General features: G+C 51.0%; 5 protein-coding genes across 5 annotated transcripts; 4 read left to right on the plus strand and 1 right to left on the minus strand.

Annotated features, from left to right (window-relative positions):
* Positions 1 to 2,788: 2,788 nt before the first annotated feature.
* On the plus strand, positions 2,789 to 7,579 carry ENH_00063730 (hypothetical protein, conserved; the record flags this gene model as incomplete). Its single annotated transcript, XM_013582153.1, has 1 exon — positions 2,789 to 7,579. One exon carries the CDS (start codon positions 2,789 to 2,791, stop codon positions 7,577 to 7,579), a length of 4,791 nt encoding a protein of 1,596 aa, XP_013437607.1.
* Positions 7,580 to 8,999: 1,420 nt separating this feature from the next.
* ENH_00063740 (hypothetical protein, conserved) lies at positions 9,000 to 16,123 on the plus strand (the record flags this gene model as incomplete). Its single annotated transcript, XM_013582154.1, has 11 exons — positions 9,000 to 10,124; positions 10,588 to 12,183; positions 12,486 to 12,669; positions 13,183 to 13,291; positions 13,442 to 13,618; positions 13,764 to 13,910; positions 14,013 to 14,532; positions 14,689 to 15,029; positions 15,230 to 15,465; positions 15,705 to 15,924; positions 16,078 to 16,123. 11 exons carry the CDS (start codon positions 9,000 to 9,002, stop codon positions 16,121 to 16,123), a joined length of 4,701 nt encoding a protein of 1,566 aa, XP_013437608.1.
* Positions 16,124 to 16,485: 362 nt separating this feature from the next.
* Positions 16,486 to 17,706, minus strand: ENH_00063750 (Chromosome II, complete genome, related; the record flags this gene model as incomplete). The annotated part of the gene is made up of 4 exons (XM_013582155.1): positions 16,486 to 16,818; positions 16,957 to 17,103; positions 17,279 to 17,488; positions 17,596 to 17,706. The coding sequence occupies 4 exons, from the start codon at positions 17,704 to 17,706 to the stop codon at positions 16,486 to 16,488; spliced, it is 801 nt and encodes a 266-aa protein (XP_013437609.1).
* Positions 17,707 to 18,843: 1,137 nt separating this feature from the next.
* Positions 18,844 to 20,345, plus strand: ENH_00063760 (inner membrane complex associated protein 4, putative; the record flags this gene model as incomplete). Its single annotated transcript, XM_013582156.1, has 4 exons — positions 18,844 to 19,194; positions 19,323 to 19,472; positions 19,681 to 19,895; positions 20,189 to 20,345. The coding sequence occupies 4 exons, from the start codon at positions 18,844 to 18,846 to the stop codon at positions 20,343 to 20,345; spliced, it is 873 nt and encodes a 290-aa protein (XP_013437610.1).
* A 1,912-nt stretch (positions 20,346 to 22,257) lies between these two features.
* ENH_00063770 (Cell surface glycoprotein 1, related) lies at positions 22,258 to 24,318 on the plus strand (the record flags this gene model as incomplete). Its single annotated transcript, XM_013582157.1, has 1 exon — positions 22,258 to 24,318. A coding segment is annotated over one exon (2,061 nt), but the record flags the coding sequence as incomplete, so codon positions are not given.

Here is a 24,318-nt window from a genome sequence, read left to right on the forward strand (position 1 = left end):
ACCATCGGCGCCGACTTTTCGCTGTCTCCCACGCGATCATTCTATAATGGGTTCGTGTCAAGTGCCCGACTATTGAATAAAATCAGCTTTGATTTTTAAAATGACACAACTGTTGAAATTTCAGTTTTCAGTACCTGTTTCAATACTTGCAATTCACAGACGCGCGAAGGACGCGCCAATCCCGCCATTTTGGCTGTTCACATTGAGGCTAAGGTCACGCGCGTTGCCGGCACGTTTTCCTCGCATGTGAATCCAAGAGAGTCTGAAGCCATTAGAGCCAATTAAGTCAGCGTAGTACAGGGGTTTCCTCAGGTCGAAGAGCACTCTACTGCCAAATACCACAGGAAACATAGGTTGCCTTGTGTGAGGTGATTGTATAAAATCATATTTTTCCATGATGAAAAATGGATTTGTCCACTTGTGGGGACAGTACTGACGCGCTTGAAAATGATATCAAACGTAATATAGTAGGAAGAAGAGTCCAGCATGGATGAGCCTCCTTCTGGAGAGTCTATTCGTTCCTAAACCGTTTGTTTTAGGGGATTGAAGGATTACGTCTTCCTTCCATGATTTTCACAGTCGAAGGAGCGCCTACTCATGGGAACTCTCTGCGGATTATGTCACACCAATGCAACGAAAAGCGTTGCATGATTCCCACTAACTGCTTCCTGTATGAAACCCGATTATTGCACCTTCGCAGCTACTTCTAGCGAGTTCACCGCGTTGTCTACGCTAAACTATGTCACATTTTTGTACGTCACAGAGATAGCAAACACCAGTTAGAGCTGTGCGTACCGAAGGCAAAGCGACACACACCCCTCACGTGAAAAACTGTCAGCGCCTTCAGAATAGAGCAACTGACACATGCACAGGTGAAAATCGGCTCTACTTCACTATGCTTGCTGCATAATATAGCTCGCATGTACAAGCATTCCGATATTCTAGCCTCAGATTTTTGTCAGACTCTGCCGGTCTCCCTTGTGGGGACGTAGCCAATAGTGAGTGGCTAATAGTACTTCTGAAAAGGTAAGCACCGCTGCCTCGCTTCATAAATCTATGCTCTCTACTAGGGTCTTTCGATGTGCCAGGTCGTTCACTAGATTTATGCGTGGCACATCTTTAGGCAACGCAAAGCCCTAGAGAAAGAACCTTGAAGGATGCCAAAAACGGCAAGTGCATCTTGCACCACGCACTACTTCAAGGCACTGAGCTCTGGAACGCTGGAGGAGAATACAATGAGCTGCAGTTTTTTTTTTAAACTCCAGAAGGAAGCGACCCCCAATCACGAGCTACTACACACGCATCCCGTTGCAGCTCCACAGTGCTTCATAAGATTGTTAGAACCATTATCCTGAGCGACCTGACATTAAAATCAAGAATTTGAAACATCTGTAAATTTTCCGATGAGAATTGGAGCCGCTTGATGAGACGATGCAATTCATGGTTTGCGGACGCTACGATGGTTTATGCGCGCCTTGAATGTGCTCGCGGCCTGATGACGTTGCTCGAGTAGATCTGCCCCAAGTTGATATGTTAAGCTTCGTACTATTCTTGTCATGTAGATTATCCAGTAGAAAATCCCCGAAGTCCCTTTACAAGACCCATTTGCCAGCACTGTTCTGCACTCCTAGATTCCCATATTCCCAAAGTAGCTGAAGGCTTCCTACCTCCCGTGGCCCAGCTTCCGGCGAAAAAGACAAGAGGCACTCTTCATAGGGTATCAGCAAGCCTACTGCCTACTTAGAAGCAGACAAATATGTTGACGAAGGAAACAGAGGCTACAGAGGAAGGCGCAGTGGACTCTGAAAGCGCGCACATGACACACCACAAACCCCAAAATGCCTGCAGCTTGCGACGGGGCGCAGAAAGCAACGTTCAAGGGCCAGTACAAATGATTCCTCTTAACTGTCCGTGCGAATTTCTCCGTTGTAGATTCCTCAGAAAGCCTCCACAGGATTGCACACAGAACTGCAAGCGAAAGTCCCCGTCTCACAGCGGTCGTGCGCTTTGAAGCGTACGACGGTAGTCTTGCCAGTTCCTACGTTGTGGAAACACTTCAGTGGGTGTTTTGCTTATGTTAAAACTTGTCTGCTACGGTTGGAAAAGCTATACTGCGTCGGACACTGCACGGCTCCTCTCGGGGCCGCTGTGCCACGGCTGCTCGCGGGAGTGAGACCTTCAAAACCCACACTCATCAGGGGACATCGTGTATATCAGAATTGCACACTACAGAGCCCGTGAGCTTTGCTCCTATGATTTATAATAAGAGCTGGAATAAACACCTCCTCCATGAAGGACAACTAGTTTTTGTGGATTTGATGCGGTATTCGCAGGCCCGTGCCCTTGGGCAGCTGCAGCTGGCTAAAGTGTTTGCATGTGCAGCTTTAGCCCTTCTGGATGGATTGCAGAGGTGTAACTTGTTTTCCTTTGTGATGCATTGGGAAGTTTTGTCCCAGAGAAGAGCCATGGTTGGTGAATAGGGGTGGATGTGCAGGCCCCTTTTCTCGCTGCACGCCGCAAGTGAGTGACCCTCACAATTCTGTTCGTGCGACATTTTCGTTTCCTTCTGTGTGCCATCGAAAGGCAATTCATTCTGTTGCACTGCCAGCCTCCTCCTGCCCGATTTGCCTTACAGCGTCTGGCAGGGGCCAACCCTCGAGTGCAATGCAACGGATGCTCGGGGGCCCCACCCGCCAGCCACCGCTCCCCGGGGGCTTTGGGGCCCCCTGGGCCTTTTCCGGTGGGCGTTCTGGCCGCAGTGGGGCCCCCGAAGTTGCACTGAATCTCCATGGAGGGCCCCCCGTCGCCTTCAGCTTGGGTCAGAGGCCAGCAGTTAGGGCAGGAACGAGGGTCCCCCCAGCCAGGCTTGGCACCTGACAAGGTCATTCCGTTGGTGAAAAGCCAGATAGTAGCTCCTGCATTACCCTTCCAAGGCGTGCCCATACCTCGAGGCACTCAAAGCTTGCTGCCATCAGCTGCAGGGGTCAGCGCACAAGTTGCTGCCGCTGCTGCTCGTTTATCAGTTGCCAGTGCCGCACTCCAGTCTGCTGCTGCAGAACGGGCTGGCTTACATCAAGGTCGTCCCAGAGGCCCCCCGGGTTCTCTGGGCCTTACTGGGAATGTTCTACAAAGCTCTCTGTGGCCTAGAGGGGCCCATGATGGGGGCCTTTTGGGATGCCTGCCCACTTTGTATGGAGGGATTGCTGACGAGCCTGCATTATTGAGGAAAACCAACAGCATTGCCCCCGTATTGGGGGGACCTGTTGAAGCTGGTCTCACCAACGGCCTCCAACTAGGCAGTCCCACGGTATTACTCCCCTCTTTAGGGCCCCCGCCTGCTGTGCCTGCAGTTGGAAGCAGCCTGCTACGGAGCCCTGTTTCTGTAGGTGGATCCACTTTTGGCGCGAGATTCAGCTTGGGGAGTGTGCAGGGGATCGCTGCAACGGCTGTGCCACCTGCCCCCACTTCATTGGCAGCCAAGTTTCCCTGTACCACAACTGCATCTGCAGCAGCTGCTGAGGCAGCACCATCAGCTGCAGCAGGATCAGCACCATCAACAGTAGGAGAGAGCTTAGCATTAGACGCAAAATCACAGTCAGCAGCAGTGGTAGCACCAGTAAGTCCCCCTCAAGAGACAGACCTAGGAAGAGTTGAGCAGCTGCTGCGTTGTCTTAGCCGTGGTCTGGTGCCCGCTGCAGACGCAGCCGAGCGGCGAGTAGAGGCTTCACTGGGAGTTCCTTCTTCATTTCCCATTGAGTCAGCCTTAGCATTACGAGAGCCCAACGCTCCGGAAACAGTTCTAGGCGTCGCTGGGGCTCATCACAATGCTGTGCAGCAGCAGTTGGTCGCAGCAGCAGCAGTTGCGGCAACAGTGAGAGGCCCAGGGGGACCCTTTAGTTCTGCGGAGCAAGCTGCAGTCGCGGTATCCGATGTGAAAAGTGTTCTAGCGCAGCCTCGTGACAGCCCGTATGTGCCTGCTTCCACACAAATGCCAGCGTGTGGACCAGTAAATCAACCATGCGCCAAGAGGCACACTGCCTTTATCGCGCTGCAGCAGCATCAATTTCTGAATCACTCGAGGCCGCAACAGCAGCGAAGTACTCTGCAGCGCTACGACGAACAGCAGCGGCAGCAGCAACAGCCACTGCAATGGTTGCAGCAGCATCCAGACCCTGAACAACAATGCCCGCAGCAGCAGCAGTTGCAGCAGCAGCTGCGACAGCAGCAAGAGCAGCAGCTTCATCTCCTGCAGACACAGATACATTTCTTACAACAGCAACAGCAACAGCAGCACCTGCAGCACATTCAGCAACAGCAACAGCAACTGCAGTTGCTCAGAGCGGCCCAACAGCAGCAACGTCTGCAGCGTCAGCAGTTCCAGCAGCAGCTTCAGCAACAGCGAGCACAGCAGCACCTGCAGCAGCAGCACCTGCAACGGCAGTCTCAACAAATGCAGGCGCATCAGAGGCAGGAGCGTGCAGTGACGAAAAGGCAGTGCCATCAGCAGGACTGGTCGGGAGCGCAGCAGGAAGAGCAACAGCCGTTGATGCAACATCAACGGCAGGTCGCGTGTTTCGACCCTCAAGAGACTCCGCGGGTGCTTAAACGTGCAGCTGGCACACCAGCAGATGCTGTGGATGTTGCTGCCGCGTCTGGTATTCCTATACCCGCAATAGAGGAGCCTGCGACACTTGCGCCTGTTGCTGCTGGGCACGTGACAACAGCGGGTGCTGCCACATGGGAAGCTGTTGCAACACCTGCTGCTCCCGCATGTGCTCTCAGAGAGCGGAACTTTTGTACTGCACGTGCGTCGACTACTGGAACTGCCAGCCCTGTTACAGGGGATGCTTCCGTTGCCCATATCACTGGCACTCCTGAATTGTGCACCGCTGACCGTGCTGCTCCAGCTGCTGTACCAGTAGCAAACGAAGTGGCTGCTGCCGATGTTGAGAGGGGTGCTTGGCAGAAGGGTAGGTTCTGCAGTGCGCCGTGGGGCCGTGGGCTGTGTGACACTTGCGCACGTGGCAGCGCCTGCAGCAGTAACGCCGCCAACAACTCGCAGCATGAGCTTGGTTGCCACTGGGAAGCCGGGGAATGCCAACTGGAGCCCCGCGAGGGGTCAAAGGGGGCCGTGGAAGGCCGGTGGGCTTCGCCAAGAGAAGCTTTGCTGCGTGTTGCGGCTCGTGTTGCCGTTGCACCTGCCTACACACCGCAGTATCCCTCTATAGGCACGCGTGGTAAAGTTAGCAGCAGTTGCGCGCACTTTGGAGCGGCTGAAAACCGGGGACGCACCGACATTGTAGGATACCCTCAGCAGGTCTCCGCCTCTTTACAGCAGCAAGTTCCCGGTACTAACGCTGTAGTTGATGCTGCAGAAGCTGGGGACGCGATAGACTTGGCGATCCGCCAACTCGACCTAGCAACTTCAGTTCAGGACGCACCAGAAAAAGCAGGAGCGTGTGCTCGAGCCCCCGACTCGTTGAATGCAGAGAATCATTGGAAGAAGCTGTTAGTTTTGGCAGAGGGAGCATCGAAGGCATTTGCGCGGGAATGCTACGACTGTATTGTAGCCGAACAAAAGAAGCAAACGCCGCTTCCCTCTTTCGTTGGCGAATGTCTTCGGCAGCCGAAACAGGAACAAGAGGAGCAATGTCGAGAATGCAAAGCAGAGGAGTGCTGCTCCTCAGCATTTGAGAGTGATCATGGATTAATCTCTAGAAGAAAAGGCAGCGCAGCAGCAAAGGAAACGGCCGTTTCTTTAGAGGAAATGCTTGGGAAGGAGGCCCGTCGGCTAGTATGTAAGCTTGCTGCTGATGGCGCAGCAACGGCGACAGCAGTCAGATGTATATACACTTCTCTGGCTTCACATCACTCGGTTGCGAGGCACACAGAAGATACAGCGGCAACTGTAAACAGCAATCAGGTGGAAGCGAGCGAACCAGCTGAACAAACGGCAACAGCGCCAACAGCACCAATAGCGTCCGCAGCAACAGCTACAAAGAGAGGTCCTCTTGGTGCTCGCCGTTGGGCTATGCGAAGTACTGGATGGCCATACCCGATCATGAGTGTGATTCCCATTCTCAGTAAGGGTATTGAGCATGAGCAGAAGGCGAGGCAGCAGCAGCAGCAGCAGCAGCAGCAGCGCCTCGCCGATGACTGCAAAGTGCTAATCGTGCCTTCCGTGGGCCCTTCCGGGGGAACACCTTACGAGCAGGCTGAGCGGCAAGAGTTCTCCGATTCTCATGAGAAGCTCTGCGTGAGGATTTTGGCTCCCAAGAAAGCATGCCGGGGTACATCAGTTTCAGGATCCTTAACGATTGCTGAAGGCGATGCAGCGACGGCCGGCGCAGTTGGAGTACAGGGTGGCAAGGCTTGCCAAATCCCCAACGGATCATTTGCTGCTGCCTCAGTTGTTGCTGCTTCGGCTGTTGCAGACAACGCAGTGGCAGCACCATGTGACAAAAGCATTTCCTTGACTAATGACAAGGTGCTGGTGCAGGTGCTTCGGCAGTTTCTTACCTCCCCGCATCAAGCACTGGAACTGTGCTGGTACATGCAGCAACTCAGAGAGGCAGCAGAAAGCCTTCTGGAGAGAGGCCAGACGGAGCAGCAAACACAAGAGCTTCCAGATAAGCAACAGCGCAATCAAGAAGAGTACAAAGAACTACAACAGGGTAAAAGTGTCGAAGGCGCGGTTTCTGCATTGCTAGAAGCAGCAGCCATAGTAGACAGTCGTCTCTCCGTAGGGCTTTCATCGCTGCAGGGGAGTCTTGACGAGTTATTTCGCGCATTTCTTTTGGAAACTCAAAGGGCATTTCTGCCTCGTTGTTTGTTTTCGCTGCTGCCACCTACTCCAGGTGAGCTGAGGCAGTTAAAAACACCTGAGTGCGCCCCTAGGGACCCCCGGCTGCACTTAGGGTTTCCTGCTCGGCAGGCACCGCGCAACAAGAGGGGTCACCCAACGACAGACAAAGCAGTTGCTCTAGCGCGTCGCTACCACGGTGGTAGCAGCATTGGCAGCAGGTTTGCCCCCATAGGAGCAGTGGGCTTCCCCCCTGCTAGGAGTATGCCCGGTGAGTGTGAGCTAGGGAAGCCCCGACGGGGGCCTTTGGGAACAACACCTCCAGGTGCCTGGGGTACGATGTCCCTCTCACACGTAGTGTACAGAAGCCTCTTAGGGCCTGCAGCCCCCAAAGGGAAAGGCGTGAAGCGACCGCGGCAAACTCCAGGGGACTGCAGCAGCAGTGGCTGTTGCAGCAGTCATAGTAGCAGCCCGCAAGCCACGTGGCAGCAACCCACTCCAGAGGCAACCCCATGGCTACAGGTTCAGCAGCCGCATCGAGAGACAGTACAACAGCAGCAGCAGCAGGTGCAGCAAGATCAGCACCACCGGCAAGACAAACCGAGGTACGAACAGTCGGCTCTTTTTGACGCACAATGGGTCCTGAGCCCATCGAGCCCTTTCTCTGCTGATGATGGTACTAACTGTTGCAGCTGGGATTCTCCCCAGCAACACGGGCAGTTTGGCGCTGTAGCCGTCCCTCCTCCTGCATCTGGCACGGGGGCTTCCAACGGGTAGGGCAGAAATCCTATTCGAGGCCCTTGGGGAGGCTTTTTCCCATTCAAAGTATACAGACTATCGCTCTATTCTTTGTTAGACACGAAGTTGTCCCGTTCCCGGCAGAAGGATTAACATGTGCATCTTAGAAGTGTAGACCTTGAGAGGTGGGGGAACGTGAGTGGGCGCCTCCCCCTCGTGACAAGCACTTCATCGCAGCATCCACAGTTTCACATTTAACTATATGCTTACGCATTAACAGTACATCAAGCCTCTCTCCCGTGCAGAGGAGACGGCGTGCTTTATTATTCGACGCTCACCTGTTCGCACCGTGGTGAACCCGAATGGAGCTAAAGATGCACCGGAACTTGAGGTACATATTCATATGCAACAGGACACCGGCAAGGGGAAAGGCCGTTAACAGGAGACTTTCACCTAGACCTACGATAGTACGGAGGCGACAAAAAACTGCCCTAGGGTTGACAAACTCATATTTGGCCTCCTGTCCTTTCACGTGCAAACATGCGCTGCACAGTGAACAGACTTCCTCGCCACCTTGTGTTTTCGTGTGTGTAAAGTTAGCTTCTAACATTCTGCGAGGCACGTTGTATGCGTTGAATGCGTGCGTCTCCCTGGCTAGGCAGACTTTTAGTAGCCTGGGCACCGGCGAACGGAAGCGCTTGCGTGTCTACCTCGAACATACGCAGCGAGGCTGCTACCCACATGCAGGCTGCTCCGCACCAACGCACACTGAATTGTGGAAGCACTACGCGCTTCCACCCTCAAGAAGTCACGGAGGGCTTACGACTGTTTCCATCCACTATGCCGCACTCTGTTGCAAAATAAACCTTTCAACTTGCTTAAACGAAGAGCACATACAGCATATCATCGCAGCCTGAATGGGCGGCATGTCATGTGCGAATGGGATGTTCGCTCCTCGTGCATAGCGGCAACACGAAACAAGACATACAACCCGAACGAAATGAACAGTCTGTGAAAAACTATTGGAAACTGGCCCTGAAAGCTCTATGCCTACCTTCGAATAGAGTGATGCTGAGGTGCTAAGGAGATGGTCACATTCGGGCCCGAACAGGGCCCGTTGGGGCTCCACCCTCAATTGTCAGTATCGATGGCGCATGCAGTTTGACTTGCTGCCTGCACTTTTTTTGTTTGTATATCATATCGCACGGCTCTGGAATTAATCTTGAAGGATGAAGGCATGTGTAGGCTTGCCGCTTGAACGTCACAATGCCTCCGCAAAACCTACCAACGCCTATGGTGCCCCTGCCCTGATTATCTGTATTTCTCTGGCTACATTGGCTGCCGATGAAAATTGAGAGATATAGATTGTCTGTTTTTTTCTCAAAAGAGCTTCTTACTTCCACAGGTGGTCACAGGTTCCATGGGAACCTGAACAAGGCATAAACAGAAAACATGTAAAATGGACGATATACTGGGGTTGTTGCACTTCAGGGACTTCTCTGCACTCAAAAAACAGCAAGGCCAAGAGCAGGTAGCCCCACCTGAGGAGCTAGTAAGCTGCTGTCTACCAGTGCTGTTGCAGCTGCACGACTCCTACGGCACACCTCCCAGCAGCCTCGATGCGCTCATTGCTAGGTTTCCCATTGAAGAGGTTGAGGCGTGCAGGTATCTAGGTCGTATCGTAGCTGCAACTGCGGACTGTAGGGCTTCGCTGTCTGCATCGACAGCAGCAGCAGTAGCAACGATAGCAGCAAAGGCTGCACCTTCAACTTGTGATGCTGAACCTATTAAGCATTTAGCTAATAAGAAGCTCCCGTATATTTCTAATGTGGGACAACAGGGGGACAGTGATCTTGCGGGAAGTCCTTTGGTGTCTGCCAGAGGAGTTCCCGATAAGATGGAGCCTCTCTTGAGCTCTCTTTGGGTTTGTGAAGGCTCTTTAGAGCCTTCCAATTCAGCTTTAACTGAGCAGTCTTTGGAAACTGCACTAAGGAGGTTCTTCATGGATGTTTCGGCATTCGCTGCTGCTATTGCTGATCCTGCAGTGGAGCAGGCTATCCTAGCAACTGGTATGAATGTCTGGGGCCCTCTTTTGCCAGTTCTTCTGCCTTTGCTGTATTTATCGTCGCCATTGGAGAGCTGCAGCTCATTGTGCGCGACAGCGACTGCCGGAGGGGTAACGAATGGCTTCCAGCAACAAGGGCTGCATCAAGAAGGGAAGGGGACTAACATGAGCCAGTCTTCTGTCAAGGTCTCCGGTGTCCACACAGACAAAAGCACTCTGAGGTCATCAGCCGAAGAACCACCGTGTGCAGCGGCAGAACAGCGGGCAAGCGCACAGATAGCTGCAAACACTGCCGCTAGAATAACGCGCAGATCAGCTTTACTTCTCTGCAATGCAGCTGTCTCTTGGCTTTGGAGCCAAAGCTCCGGAAGCGCGCATGGAGAATCATCTGAAAGCCCTACAGGGGAGGTCTTCAGCCGACTGTTTCACAATCCTCCCCATATTGGTCCTGGATTTTGGGCCGCTAAGCCCTTCCTGTCCATCATCCTGAACAGCCCCACACATGAGGATGCGCTTTTGGTGATTTATAAGCTCTGAACCCAAAGCATAGGCATCCAGAAGTGGTCGCGTTTTGTCCAGTTATGGATCCAGTAGACGCCACTGGAGTTAAAGGTCTTTCACGCAGCTGTGTGTGTGTGTGTGTGTGAAGTGTTGAGCTCGTGACGTATCTCCGCGCATCACTGCACAGCATACGTGCGCGTGTATGTGTATTGGTTCAAAGTTGAGTATTTTGATTAAGAAGATGTTGGCTTCATGCTTTGTTCTCGTTTCACTCATTTTCAGCATGCTACTATCGTGGAGTTTCACTTTGGCATCTAACTCCTGGATTGCTGCAGTACATCTGGTTCATTCGTGCAAAAGACTGCACTTCGCGTAGTTTTTCCTGTGCATAGATCCCGTGTAGAGTTAATATGAGCTGGAAGGAATCTACTAAGCTTTGCAAAGCGTAGGGGTTCAATGAGTGATGTGTGGTTGCCCACAGGTTGGGAGTTCTTGCATTCAAATTTTGCTGGAGCGTCTGCGGTCATCTTCATTCCCACTGTGCTCTTATGCGGCATTAGTTCTGCAATATATCAGCAGCTGCTCGCCGTGTTTTTCGCAACTTATCTTCGTTTCCCTGTGCTCACCTGAGATGCTTCTAGACTCTGCGTCCTTAGCCATGTTGCAACTTTCCACTTTGCCTTCGGCTGAAGAACTAATGCATGCAGCTGCAAGCAGAACATTCTCTCTTGGCTCTCTACGGGGCCCCCTGGCAACCACTGGAAAACCGGAAAGCCCTCATAGGAAGATTCTTCCGGGAGATTTTGGGAGCCTTCTCAAGCATAAGAAGGGGAGCGCGTATTTGAAAGCTGAGCTGCTGCTGAACTATTACATTTTCTGTTTTGACTACGAGCAACATCAGACACGGAGGCTCTTGGTTGCAGCAAGCACCAGAGGCGAAGGCCCGCCGCAGCAGGTGCCTGATGATGCAGCTGTCGGAGAATCCTTAAAACTGTTCTTAGAGGAGGCGATTGAAGAGACTTTGCAGCCTTTGTCCAACTCCATGGGTGCCGCACCACTCCCGCCGTATACGGCCGAGCCGTCTTACCGTGTTGATCTCTGCTCGGCTCGCTGGGGCGTTTTTGCTGTCGCTGAGATGGTTGGTTTGGTGAACTTGGACAGAGTTCATGCGCTGGCGGCTAATGGGCTTAAGGCTACTTTAGCACGCGCAATTTTGCTTGGAATGAAGCAGAGCTATCTTCAGGCTGGAACGGATTCACAGAAAGACGCCGAGATGGGGAGTCTTACACAGGTGTGCAGCCTGATGCTCGGGAACAGCATGCGACACCAAGACACTTGGGGGGAAATGTTGCAACGTCTTGGGACTCTTCTGTACAGCCAGGTCATCGGGACACTGTCACAGACATCTTTTGAAAGTATCCATGTTGGGCATTTCTCAACATCAGAAGACGCTCACGCGGTTTTGAGGAGCCTTCTACCTCGGGCTTTGTCAGCGTCCCCATTCCTGTCCCTGAAGGGGCCGAACCAGTCACTTTTCGCATTTATTTTTAGGTGTTTTCTGGAGGCCTGTCAGGCTTGGAAGCTCCATGTGTTGCCCCCGCCCCAAAGAGAGCCGCAGCAGCATAAACAAGAGACTGATGCTGTGTCTGAGATCCTTGCTGCCCACATATCCTCTGCGAAAGCTTCCCTTTTGAGTGCCCTTAGGCCATTAGTGCAGGTGCCCCTGGATGACATTCAAGACTCTGGCGCCGCAAGCTCTCCTGCGAAAAGGGCACGCCCGAGGGACGACGATGGGGAGCAAGGGGACATTTTGCATGACAGGCCGGATGAGCTACTGTCTCTGCAATGCTTGTTATTTGTTTGCCAGTGCGGACGCGAAGCCTTTTCTGCTTTACTGTGCTCCCCTTCCAGAGAGGTTTTAAGAAAACAGGGGCAGGGAGATGGAGGGGGCTTTTTCGGCCTTCCCTATGCAGGGCTGCAGCGTTGGATGCATCTCGTGGCTGCCTTCGTGGCGTTTCTTGAGAATCACACGTCTCCTAATGCGTTAGTATTGATCCCATCACTCTCTTCACCTCTTGTGAGCGTAACTCCCACGTATGTGGTGGATGAATTACGTCTCCGGAATTGTTGAAAGCATGCACACTTGCACATTTCCTGCGAGCAGCGGCCTCCGTGTTCAATTTTCCACATGCACTTTAGACATGCCTGCAGTGAAGTATGCTATGGGGGAATGCAGATGCATGTGCTAACATATGTTTGTGTGGTGATGTTTACTTCTGAATAGAGGACATGGAGCTAAGCGGTCTGGTCTTGAAAATGTTAGAGAGTTTTGTTTTTTTTAATTCCCCTTTTCGTCTTGAGCCCCGTTGTACGCTGCAGGACTACCCGGCAGTGCTCACCGCGCTTGAACACCACGTGTTCCCTCTCTTGGGGGCTGCTGGTGCTTCTCCAGTTACTGAGGTGGAGGTCGCGGTGAAAGAAAAAGACGGCTTGAGCTGCAGCTGCATTGCTGTGATGCTGTTATACCTGATTGCAAGAATGCACGTTCTGCCGTACTTTCGGGGTGAGTAGATGGGCATTTTACTTCTTTGAACGCAGCCACTAGAGCCTGGTAAGCATAACCTGCCAGTTACTAGTACTCCTTCTGACATGGCAGCTGGGTTTGTTAAATCCGGGGAAACTGTTGAAACTCCTGTTGGTGTAGCCGCTGTTCCTCACTCATGTGAACAGCGCATTAACGTTGGATGCTGAAGCTACTTGTGACTTCAAGTGCTCAGCTGCTAGCGTGGAGGAGGTCTCCTTCCGAAAGAATGGCGCGCATAAACATCACCTGTATGCATGTGCTTTGTGGCAATGAGGCTCTTTCTGCAGCTGTTGTAGCAGCGACGCCCGTTGTTGTTTTATGCGAGAGCGTCTGCGTACAGCGTTTTCTTTATTCGTTTGCCTCCTTTTGTCTCAAAAATTGTTTATTATGAGTTGGGGCTGTCTGCTGTTTTCTTCAGCTCGAGATGGGCGTTATTTGCGTCGCCTTCATTCTCTTCCGTGGCAGTCAGCCATTCATTTTGTTTCTTCGCAGTCAGTTCTTCGGCCTTCCCATCATTTCTTTCTCCAGTAGCGGACACTTCTGCTTTTCTTTCTTCATATGCTGGTTCTGCGCTTGCACAAACTAAGGCGCCGTACACAGGGTGCTGGGCTTCTGTGCCCGTACATTAGCTTCCCATAGTTCTCAGCCCGTTGACTGCCTGGAGCAGATTCTGAATTTTGGAGCTTTGTGTAGCGCTTTTGGAATGCTTGTGCACGTTATTTGTGTCTGTTGCATGCGTTTTTTCTGCCAGTCCCACACTTAGTCATTGGATGCTGCGCCTCTTTATTGAGGCTCTTCAAGATTGCCTCCCGGAGGCGGCTCTTTTTGAAGGACCCCCACCTCTTCTATCTCCATCGGAGCTCATTTCTTGCGGAACGCTGCATCCTTCATCTCTCGCCGAGGCAGATTTGGTTGATCCCGTGTGCAGGTGGTTTGAGAAACTTTTCCTTTGCTCACTGTCTGTATATTCCACCTCCTCATTTGTGGTGTTTTTTTCGCACTTTGAACACTCCTTCATTCACGCGCATTGCAACCTTAACTTGTTGAAACTGTCGCCTCTCATATGCTTTTAGGTTAACCGCTAGTCTCGCACTGGAGTTCCCTGCTTGCACATGCATAGGAAGGAACACTCTTCCCGCTTCCCGGGTCTCTTGGAGTTCATCCAGTTGGTTACCTTCTGCAGCCCAGGTTCAACACCAAGTGTCCCTTTGGATTCACAGGTTCGGCAACTAGTTTTTGTCGCCATTGCGGGGTTAACTCCACCCTCCAGAAGCGAAGATTGAGCACCGTTTTTCCTATCTCGTGGTGGCCGTTGGCTGCAGGGCAGTGACAACGGAGTCGTCCATGCCTGCAGCGCTCGAGACTGATAGTGAGATGCTTCAGCTGTACCTACAAAGCGAACCGCTTGCGGGAGTTGCTGGGGCAGTTTGCTCTCTAATCAACAAGTTCTTCGAGCGAGACAACAACCCGACCACTGCATCATCCCCTACCTTGGAGTGGAGCCCCACTAATGATGATTTGCCAACAGAGTTGCCGTCGGAGAATATAGAGAAGATGGGAGCTGTAGCGGTTCACTCGTGGGCTTTCCAGGGGTGTGTCTCCCCCCCCAGATTCAAACCAGCAATGCTCGACGCTATATATTTGTGTATTGTCCAAAACCCTCTGAACCTCTTGCTGCAGCTGCCAGCCAACCTAATTATACGGCTGTTGACGAGCAATGTGCTGGCACGAATCCTTTTGATGCTTCTGATGAAGCTTGAAGCATACGCACACATGGGGCCTCCAACTCTCCCTGGAAGGCCTCCTGAGCCAATTTCGGCCGAAGAGATAATACAGCTTCAGGTGAGCACTGTTACAATGTCCTTTGCAACAAAAGCTCATGCCGGCTTACGCCTTTTGGCGACGTGTGCCGGGAGCAACAGTGGGTCCAGCTACGCACGTAGTGTGCGAAAATTGAATCATGTTCTTGCGGCAATCGCTTGGGTGTTCTTTTTATAGGAGACAGCAGTATTGCAGGTTGTAATAGAGGCATGTTGCTTTGCACAAGATGAGGGAACATGGGAGTTGTTAGGGAGGCTTTTGGATCGGCAAGCAAATAGAAGGCCGCAGAGCCTCGAAGCTCTATTTACTTCTGGCTTTCCTCTCGAAGCTGTCGACAATGTTTGTAAAAACACGAAGGAGGTGCAGAGGCTACTACCCCTGCTCTGTCAATTACTCCGACAAAACGCCTCTTGTTTCTGGGACATTAAGACGGGCAGAGACGTGGTTGATGCAACAAGCAGAAAGGATTGCGCAATTACGCTATCGGCCCCCTCAGTGCAAGGCGAAATAGTTTCCGAGTAAGAACCTCCAGTAAAAATATGAACAAAATGTAGGCATCATCGAATGGATTCGCAGCAGGGAAGCAACTGGCCACAAGTCCTGAGGCGGAAGACGCTATTACAAAGTGCTTCCACAATTTTCTTCTTTGACGGATCGCTGTAATGGTTCATTTTGTGGATACGAGTGTTTGTTTGCCTTCTTGATCTGTCGGTTTCAGCCCAGTGCATGGAGTGCGTATCAGGACGAATCAGACAACGGCGATTCACCCAGCTTTAGCCCCGTTAAGCCGTGTGGATCTATGCCTCTTCTACCTGAAATGTATTGTTTGCGTCGCTTGTGACTTGCGAGACAACCGGCCGTTCCCCGGGGACAAACGCGACACCGATCCTTCATTTGCATCCGAAAACGCAAATGCGGTTTTTCTGGAGGCAGTCAAACATTCTGAATTGCACGGTAAACCCAGAGGGATACGATGCCTTTGATGTTTGCAGGCTCTTTATGTGGAATGACTGTAGAAATTGATGGGGAGCAGCTGTTGTATGTATCTTCTGATTTGGGTCATTTCAGCTAGGCCTGTAGAGCGTGCATATTTATGGGCTGTATGAGGATAGCTGGAGAAAGACGTAGAAACCGCATGCAGTAACAAATGGGAAGGACATTCAACTGTTCGTCCCTGTTTGTTTAACGATCAGAATCGCCCACGTTGAGCGAGTTCGTCGCCGCTGCAGTGCCCGTCATTTTTCCGTTATTCTATACTTTCCCAAAGCTGGCGGCCCTCGTTAGCACCTTCCTAGCCCATAGGAAGCTCCTGCGTCATGATGGCAATTTGAAAGCTTCCCCTCTACTTGGTTCTCACGGGCCACACGAATTTGGACCTTGTGTTCCGAAGAAGCGCGCAGATGAAGTCTTAGAGTAATGCCAGCCACAAATGCTACAGAGTCGTCACAAATAAACAAAAGTTGTAATAAGCTACAAGCTAGCGTTGCAGTGCAACATCAGTTGGGTCCGCGCTCGCATCTCAGTATAGCTGTGTGAATTCCGATTCGCCTTTGCGCTGTGTTTCAGGCAGCTTGAGCACGACCTCAGTCGTGTTATTGAATTGGATTTGTGACGCAAACCGACCTCTGAAAGCTCGCCATGTCATCGAACCCCACAGCCAAATATGGAAAGTTGCTCTTCAACTAGTTAGTTTATTGCTTCATGGGTATTCGAACGCTGCTTGCAATCAAAAAGATATTTTTTCCCGCCTTCATTTTTGAGAAGGGCAGACCTGTCTTTTGGAGGCTCTAATTTGGAGGCCGTACTTTAAGGCTGTCGAGGCCGTGGGCCACACAACACAAGTCCTCCGCGTACGCCGTTTTCCCAATATGCACACGCTTGCGGCAATAGAAAATTTGTGGAACTCAGATGCGAATAGACGCCGCTGCACTTTCGCGCACATCTTTGTTGAGTGGCGCAGAATCGTCGCTTCGACTAGTTAATGGATGGCGTAGTGTTCACCTGAAGCGGATCGGCAGAATTTGCAGCCATGTACGGAGTTCCTGGAGCCGAAGAGGGCCCGCTTGCTGCTTTGTTGGTTGGCATTCCGTCATCGCTTATGCGTGATATAAGCTTATTGGATGCATTTTCGGCGCTTTCATAGTTCCCGTAATTGTTTGTTGTTGTAGGACTTGGAGATGTGGTTTCGTGCCTCCAGAGGGGAGGAAGCCCTGCAAGTTCCGGAAGCCGTCGTTCCCCGAAATTTCGTTGAGGCTGCCCATATTGCTGCGCCCTAGAATAAGCCGCATGCTGGCTTCCAAGAGGTATCTGTTGACGCACCAGAAAAATCGAAGAGTGAGGAGAAAGTGGCAAAGGAGTTACGCAACCAAACAGGCGATGCACAGCATGCACTGCACACAGCGAACACAAGGTTGCATACTGCGGACGCAAGGTTTATGTACTCACTTGCCGTCCAGGCTCGACATACACCACTTGCTCTTTCCTGTAGCTTTTTAGGACCGGTATAATTCGCTCAATGACAAGAACTTTTGGAACTTCCACGATTTTTTCCTTGATTGCGTACCGAGGGACTTCAACCACCTTATCCACGTACTGAAACGTAGACACAGATTATACCGAATACTACTTAAAAACATTACATTTTGGGTCATTTGTATTACATGAGGCATCACCAAGAAATGATAACATTTCATGGAGGTACAGTGACGCATGAGCTTGGGTCCGGCTCCCGTAAGGCTTCACGCAAGCCCGCCAGCTATTTTCTCACTTTTATTTCCGGAACTTCCACGATCTTGTCAATGTAGACGGGTTTTTTGACGTATTTTATAACTTCCCGCTTCACTGGTTTCATGACTCGCACAATCTTCTCCTCGGGGACCTCCCGTGGCACTTCCACCACCTTTTCAACATAATAAACCTGCGGCACTTCGATATATCTATTTTCGACGCGTTCCTTCACGATCTCGCGAACTCTCTCCTATAGTTTCGCATTCACAGTGACACGAGGTTCTTGGCATAAGCGCGGTTTCACGTACCACCTTGCAGAGGCTGTTCGCGTGGACATTGTCCGTCAGGGTCCCGCACCTCTACTATGGGTTGCAGCACGGTAGCACCAGGCGGTGGATTCCCTTGGATACCACTACGGCCTGGTGAAACCTTTAATGGTGTTCGAGCCATGCGATCTTCGGGCTTCATTATCGCGTATCGAAGCTTGCACCTATGGTCAATCTGGAGGTCGTAATGCTCTTCAGCACCTTGCTGATGATGAGGATCATTAACAGCGCGCTGAAAATTTCGGCCCCTACGAAATGAGTTGGGGAGGCTTAGTGCTTTGCCGTGTCTGTACTACGGCTCGACGCGATGAGCAGACGGTCACAGTACACGCCACCGCTCGCATTGCGGCACTGGGGAAGGCAGACTTAAGCACGACTTTCTCCCAAATGACGAAGTTGTTGGTATTTTGTTACCTTGTAGAGGAAGGCCTAGCGTGTTTGGCGATTTCGCGGTGAATGTCTCACACGAGACCGCTGCCGATCACGCGCCTAGTCCACCAACACTGGAGCAGCCGCCACGACGGAGAGAGCTTAAAAATAATAAAACAATAAACTGCAAATATATTGAATTGCACAGAGTGATAACAAGTTGCACAATAAGATGCAGCTAGGTGGACAAGAGGCCCTCCCTGGGTCCTACGTGTCCGGCGAGTTGCAGGCGACGACGGTTGACTCCGCTTGCACAATAAACGAGGGTTGCACGTGGGGCTGCAGTCACTAGCAGCCCTTCAATGTTTCTTTCCAAGATCATTATTGCTATAAATTCGTATGAAGGATTTGCTTTAAGAGGTTACGCTGCTCCGCTCAGCAGCTGCGCAGACGTCGGTGAGCGCTCAGCATTCGGACATCAGCATGTGTGTTGATCTCCACCAGGTGATCAAACTCTGATAATTTTCGGCTGGCATTAATATTTCTGGCGGTTGTGTCTTCGACCTGCCGAGTCGCAAGGACATATTTCGTCGGTACTAGAGTAAAACTCCGGCAGTTCAGGCCGACGAAGTTCGCATATTCAAAGCTGAGATTCAAGCTGCGAAGACCCACCCAACTGAGCCGCGCCCTCTGGAATTTCAAAAAAATACCAGCATCAAGCACCTTGTCTGCGTATCCCACCGCAGCTACGTTCCTCGGCGCAACTTGTGGCCTGTCAAGCAATAGGAAGAGGTGCTCAAGAAACCAGATGAAAGCCTGAGAACCAGCCGGGCGTTTCCATCGTATAACACGTTGCTGTAAAGCATGCCGAGGACATAGCTTTTACTGGCGATCGTAGAAGGTAGAGCAAATGCAGGGTCAAACAGGCCCTGGAAGGCCGGATGTACCGAGACGCTGGAATGGTCCGCCTATAGACCTTTTCCCAAGTAGACCGTACAACAACAACAGGCTCGGATGCACTCGAGGTAGTTGTATGCCAACTCCTGTGGCTTCCCTTGGGAATCAGTATGGGAGTGCAGTAACTCCGCCGCAGGAGGCCTTTGGAACTCACTCGGTCCACCAAACGGAGCTCTCTGCATCAGCGTCGCCTTCTTGGGAGCGCATGGGACCGCCAATGAGTTCGGCGCCTGACCGTTTGTTGGGACCTCCCATAGTTGGTAGGCCCAACGCGGCAGGCGAGTCGCGAAGTACTAGGGAGTGGGTAAGCATCTGCCAGCAATGTTTTCTGTCGCCAACGCACTCATGCGCCATCAGACCGTGTTGATTCTTTGGAAACAATTGTCATTGATTGCCAAAGGAACATCTCAAGCTGTTTTGTTGCGGCTTCAGCTCGAAGTCACTGCCTACCAACCTGTTGACGTCGTCACCAGGACTGTGGAAGTGCCTGTTACTCGAACAGTTGATGTGTATGTCCCAAAGCCAGTCGTTCGAGAAAAAGTAGTCGAAGTACCCAAACTGGTTCCCAAATACATTGAAAAAGTGAGTCATTGCCTTTACTGGCTGCGCAGTCCTATCGCCTAGCAGCTTGTAGCATCTTTGAACATCGGTGGGAAAAGTCTTAAGAACGTACTTTCTAGCCTCTGTGGCTATGCAGCCATGAGAAAAAAATACTTTCCTAGATATCAATTCAAATTGCACGGCGAAATATGTGACTGTGATGGGTTTTTTCACGGTTGGACGCTATCAGATCGTGGAAGTCCCTCAAATTGAATGGGTAGAGAGAGTCGTTGAAGTTCCCGAGGTAATGTACAATACCAAAATAGTCCCTAAAGTTGAAATTCGAGAGAACATAGTGGAGAAGCCGGTATTTTGCCAGAAATGGGTTGAAAAGATCGTGGAGGTGTCAGTTGTGGAAGAAGTCATTCGCTACCGGACCATCCATGAACCCGAAGAAATTATCAAGTATGCGTAACTTCGTAACCTAGATAGTGACAAAACGATGCAGAGCCTCGGCTGAATAGATAAAAATGTTGACGGAGCCACATTCAAGGCGCCAGGCATGTGGCTGATTTTGCGTCTCCAGTTTGTGTTTTGTTGTGTGACGGTTGCGGCCATTGCAAATGTTTGAAAGCTCCTCAATTTCTCAGTTATTCGCAGTGCACCGTTAATTCGTTGTATGGCAGCTGCTCCTGTACATCTTAATTGGAAGTGAACATTGGTGCATTCAGTGCCTCCTCTCCACTTTTTTGCTCTAGGTACATCCCTAATGGGCACGAAGAAGAAGAGTGGAGAGGCTCTCCGATTCTAACTATCCCACCTCACCAGACACCTGAACTGCCACCTAAATGGGGAGGAACTCCCCAACCTTCTCCCCGGCATCCCTTGGTCAAAGCTGCATTGCAGCGATCATAGTAGCTTGCGGAAGCGTGCTTTTGGTTTATGACGCAATGCAGCATGGGCTAGCGTGCAATTGAAGGATCCCCAGTGGTTTTCTTCGTGCTGCTCTTGGACGCTGCTATTTTCTGTGGGCATCACAGAAATGATGTTTGCCTAGAGTCTTCCTGAATTCCTAGTGACACAATGACGAAGGGAGATGCTGAAATGACCACATAACGTCTACAGCACAGCATACAAAGGCAAATGTGCGAAGCTGAAAGACTGCCAGCTGCCCACAATGAGCAAGGACTACTAAAACTGTCTCAGGTACGTCCTGAAGTGGTCGTTCTGGACAGCGTTTCCATGGCATCAGAAACAGTCGCGCTTCAGCCTCCAGTAAATATCGCATTTGGCGTTACTGTCCACTTGTTGGAAACCAATTGCTCTCCTTTCGCATTTGGCTGCAAGTTGGAGTGCATATATGATGAACTCCATGCAGTAGAGCGAGGGATGGCCTGTGCCCACATAGATGAGTTCGGGGAATGGAATATGAGAACAGTAGAACAGTATCAGCAGTGGTCTTCATATGTTTTGGCGCATCTTAATGCTCTTTCTGGTTTGGTACCTCATAGCATCCTCGCAGAGAAGCAACTATTCTCTCTATTTCTTTTGGAGAAAAGTGCTTTGTAGGCAGTATATATATTTTGGGGGCTTTTGTACTGTCTCACGCTTGATGCATTGAATGTCTTTGCGTGGAGTGTTCCAGGAGTTTACGTAGTAGGAGGCGATAGTATCACAGGTAGCTTTCAATTCAAAGCATCAGCGGATGCAAAAATACCACATTTTAGAGCCAGCTACCTCACCGCGTACCGTATTTCAGCCGATCAACCCTTACAGACGTAGTATTTTGACACCATAAGACTGTAACACCACATTTCACGGAGTACAGGTAGAAGGCAACGTCTCCCTCGCTAATTTTCCATTTCCAGTGCAACATTTTGAATTATGTACCACATTTGCTCTTCCGGGACAAGCGCTTATGAGGAGTCGAGAATTGAAGTGCGTCCGAGGCCTATGTTGGGCCCAGCAGGGTCCTTATATTGCTGTATGTATTGGAAAAGATAACAGTGGTGGAAAAAGCTTAGCTGCCAAAAATTTTGATTTTGCTGTAGAAAACACAGCTGAGACGACTTGCCGTTAGCGTGGGCCATACCAGACTGCCGGCAAATTGCTCAGATGAAAAAGATGTCACTTTCAAAGAATGAGCAAAATGTTGAATTTGAGACAGGAGCACTGTCTAGACACTAAAAGCCTGATTGCTACCCCTTCTTGTGGACGAGATATACCCCAAGTTACCCCTCGAAGCTGGCGTTGCTTGCCGAACCACATTACAATTTTTTAGCAAGTTTCAAAGATAAAATTAGGAGCCGGTAATATTACAAGCAGAATGGCAGCGAAAAGAAATAATTGTGTAAATTGGTCCGAGAAGTTCGTAGGTTTTCCTCACTCTTTGGAAGGCCCTGAACTCCCGGCTGTTCTCCCAATTTCAGGCTCCAGCCTTTATGCTTGATAGTAACCCGCGATATGATGTCTAAACGCATATTCAGTAATACCCAATGTAAATAGCCTGCCTGCTTTTTTGGAGGGGCTACAGAATGCATAAAGGTCTCGAGAGATCCAATGGCTTCGGCTCCAATCGGGCGAGCCCTTCTGGAGAAAGCCGTCAGTGTGAGGCTTCCTTCATAGCACAGCATCAGCTGTGAGAATCAGTGCCTTATATAGCCTTTTTTTCTAGTGAGGTTATGTTTATGAGCTTGTGATCGATGCGGTTAAGTTCTCTTAGGGTCACACTGAGAGTGCTGACCGACAATGGTTTGTCCGTTCTGGCCCAGTCCACACACGAAAAGTTGAAGGCATCTCACTGAGCAAAATTCTTAACAGTACAGCAATGTGGTTCTTTTCAAATGCTGAAGCGCAACAAACGGTGAATGAAGACGAGCCACCGTCGTCACGGTCTTCTGAGTCGGACGCTAAGGACGACCTCCACAAGCCAGATGAGCCGACACCTGAGCAGAGCTTCTCGCCCTGGAATTTTTGGGGGCAGTTGGCTGCGGGGACGCAAGCGCAGCTAGATGCGGAGAGTGCCAGCTCCATGGACGAAAATGAGCAGGACGGAGATGGTCAACCATTGCATTTGTCTTCTATCAATTCACAAAATGGCCATGAGGAGGATACTGCTCCGACAGTACCTGAAAGTAGTGATGATAACCAGCCTACCTCTGGGTGGAGCCTTTGGGGTCAGCTCACGCAAAACACTGAAAATTCAACGCCAACGCATGAGATCCCTCCAGAGGGAAAGGCAGCAACTGCTAGCCCGAATGAAGCAGTGAAGGACACACCGTCAAAAGAACCAAGCGCGCATGATAGTGAGTCTGCTTCTGGTACGTTTGTTTGGAACTTCTTCGGTGGTGCCACCTCCTGGGTCAGCGACAGCAAACCTGAAACCCCGCTCTCAGAAGAACCAGTTCACCAGAGCCCGAGAACAATCCGCCAAGCCGGGGAGAAGGTAGATGGAAACGAAAATAAAAAGGATAGTAACAGCCATGTTGTTGACCTTCCCGAGCAAGCTCCTGTGATAGACGATGAGCTCATGTCTGGTCAGGACCCGCCGAAACATACGGGAACGATTGCCTCCGTAGGGGAATCAAGCGAACTTCCATTCGTGGGAAAAGTTGCATCTAATGGCAACAATAAAGACAGTAATGCCTCGAAGAAGAAGACCAGTTCTCAGTTGCACTCCACAAGTGGAAATAATGCACCGGATAGCATGGACGAATTTGGAGAGGACCTGACAGAGAGCCTGCCCTCCAGCAAATTACGGATTGGGAACGAGGCATCTGAAAAGAAGCAGGAGACTGAAGGAGACACAAACTTCTCTACAGTAATGAATGAGGATTTGAACACCACAGGCCTTGCGGGAACAGAGCCGAAGCTCATGCCACCTGTAAACCGAGGTATGGTGCATATGGAGCCGTCAAGCATTTTGAGTTCAGAAACTGTATCACACCGAACGCAGCTGGCCTCAAATCTCGGAGACAGTAATTTTCTAGGGGATCGGAGACCCATGGATGAAGCTCCCATGCAAGCTTCCGAATCCCCCTTGGCGAAACTGCTGACAGGCAGGTTGTCTAAGCAATATACTTTCGTCGAACGAAAGCTCCCCGACGGCACCGAAATTATAGTCAGGAACGACGAAATTGGCGCTCCAAAAGTTAAGCCCAAGCTTCCTGGTGGAGCAGGGCTTCTCGCGCCCCCTCCTACAAGTGGAACTAATAACCTACATGCAGCAGCAAACCAGAAAGGCCTTTCGTCAAGAAGCAGCCAAGGCACACAGGAGCAGCAACAAATCAAGGAGTCTGCCGAAGAAACTCACGCAAACAAACGAGGCGCCTCTCTTTCGCTTTCAACTATAGATCAACCAAAGACTTCAGAACTTCGCAACATGACGAAAACAACGGAAAACACCAGCAGCAAGAACGCAGTTTTATCCGTAACAGGACTCCCAGAGATTGAGGACGATTTATTCAGGGACCATGCGCCGCAGCAGGAGCCGAAGGCAGAAGAAAGTACACCTGAAGAAGCGGCAAACCTGGGTCGTTCGTCTCAGCAACGAGAAAGTGTCTCACATCCAACAGGAGAAGAAGACTTGCAAGACCCGACATGCGACAGCATACTGAAAATGAGTGCCGAGGAAAAAACAACCCAGACGGTTGCAATTCACGTACCAAAAGCACCAGATCACATAGCCCGAAGTGAAGGCGACTCGATCACACCACAATCCCCTGTAATGATTTTAACGCAAAAAGGCCCTCCTCTGCTTCACATAAAAGCACACGGATCAACCAGACCACGCCCGCCTCTGCCAAAGGCGGTTGGCGTGAAGGGTCTTCCTCCTGTGAAGGCGAAGGCTGGTGAAGCTGCTGGGGATGTGGAGGTTGGGGAGGGGAAG

The sequence above is a fragment of the Eimeria necatrix genome, genomic scaffold (genome assembly GCF_000499385.1).
Source record: "Eimeria necatrix Houghton genomic scaffold, Enh_scaff573, whole genome shotgun sequence".
Lineage (NCBI taxonomy): Eukaryota > Apicomplexa > Conoidasida > Eucoccidiorida > Eimeriidae > Eimeria > Eimeria necatrix.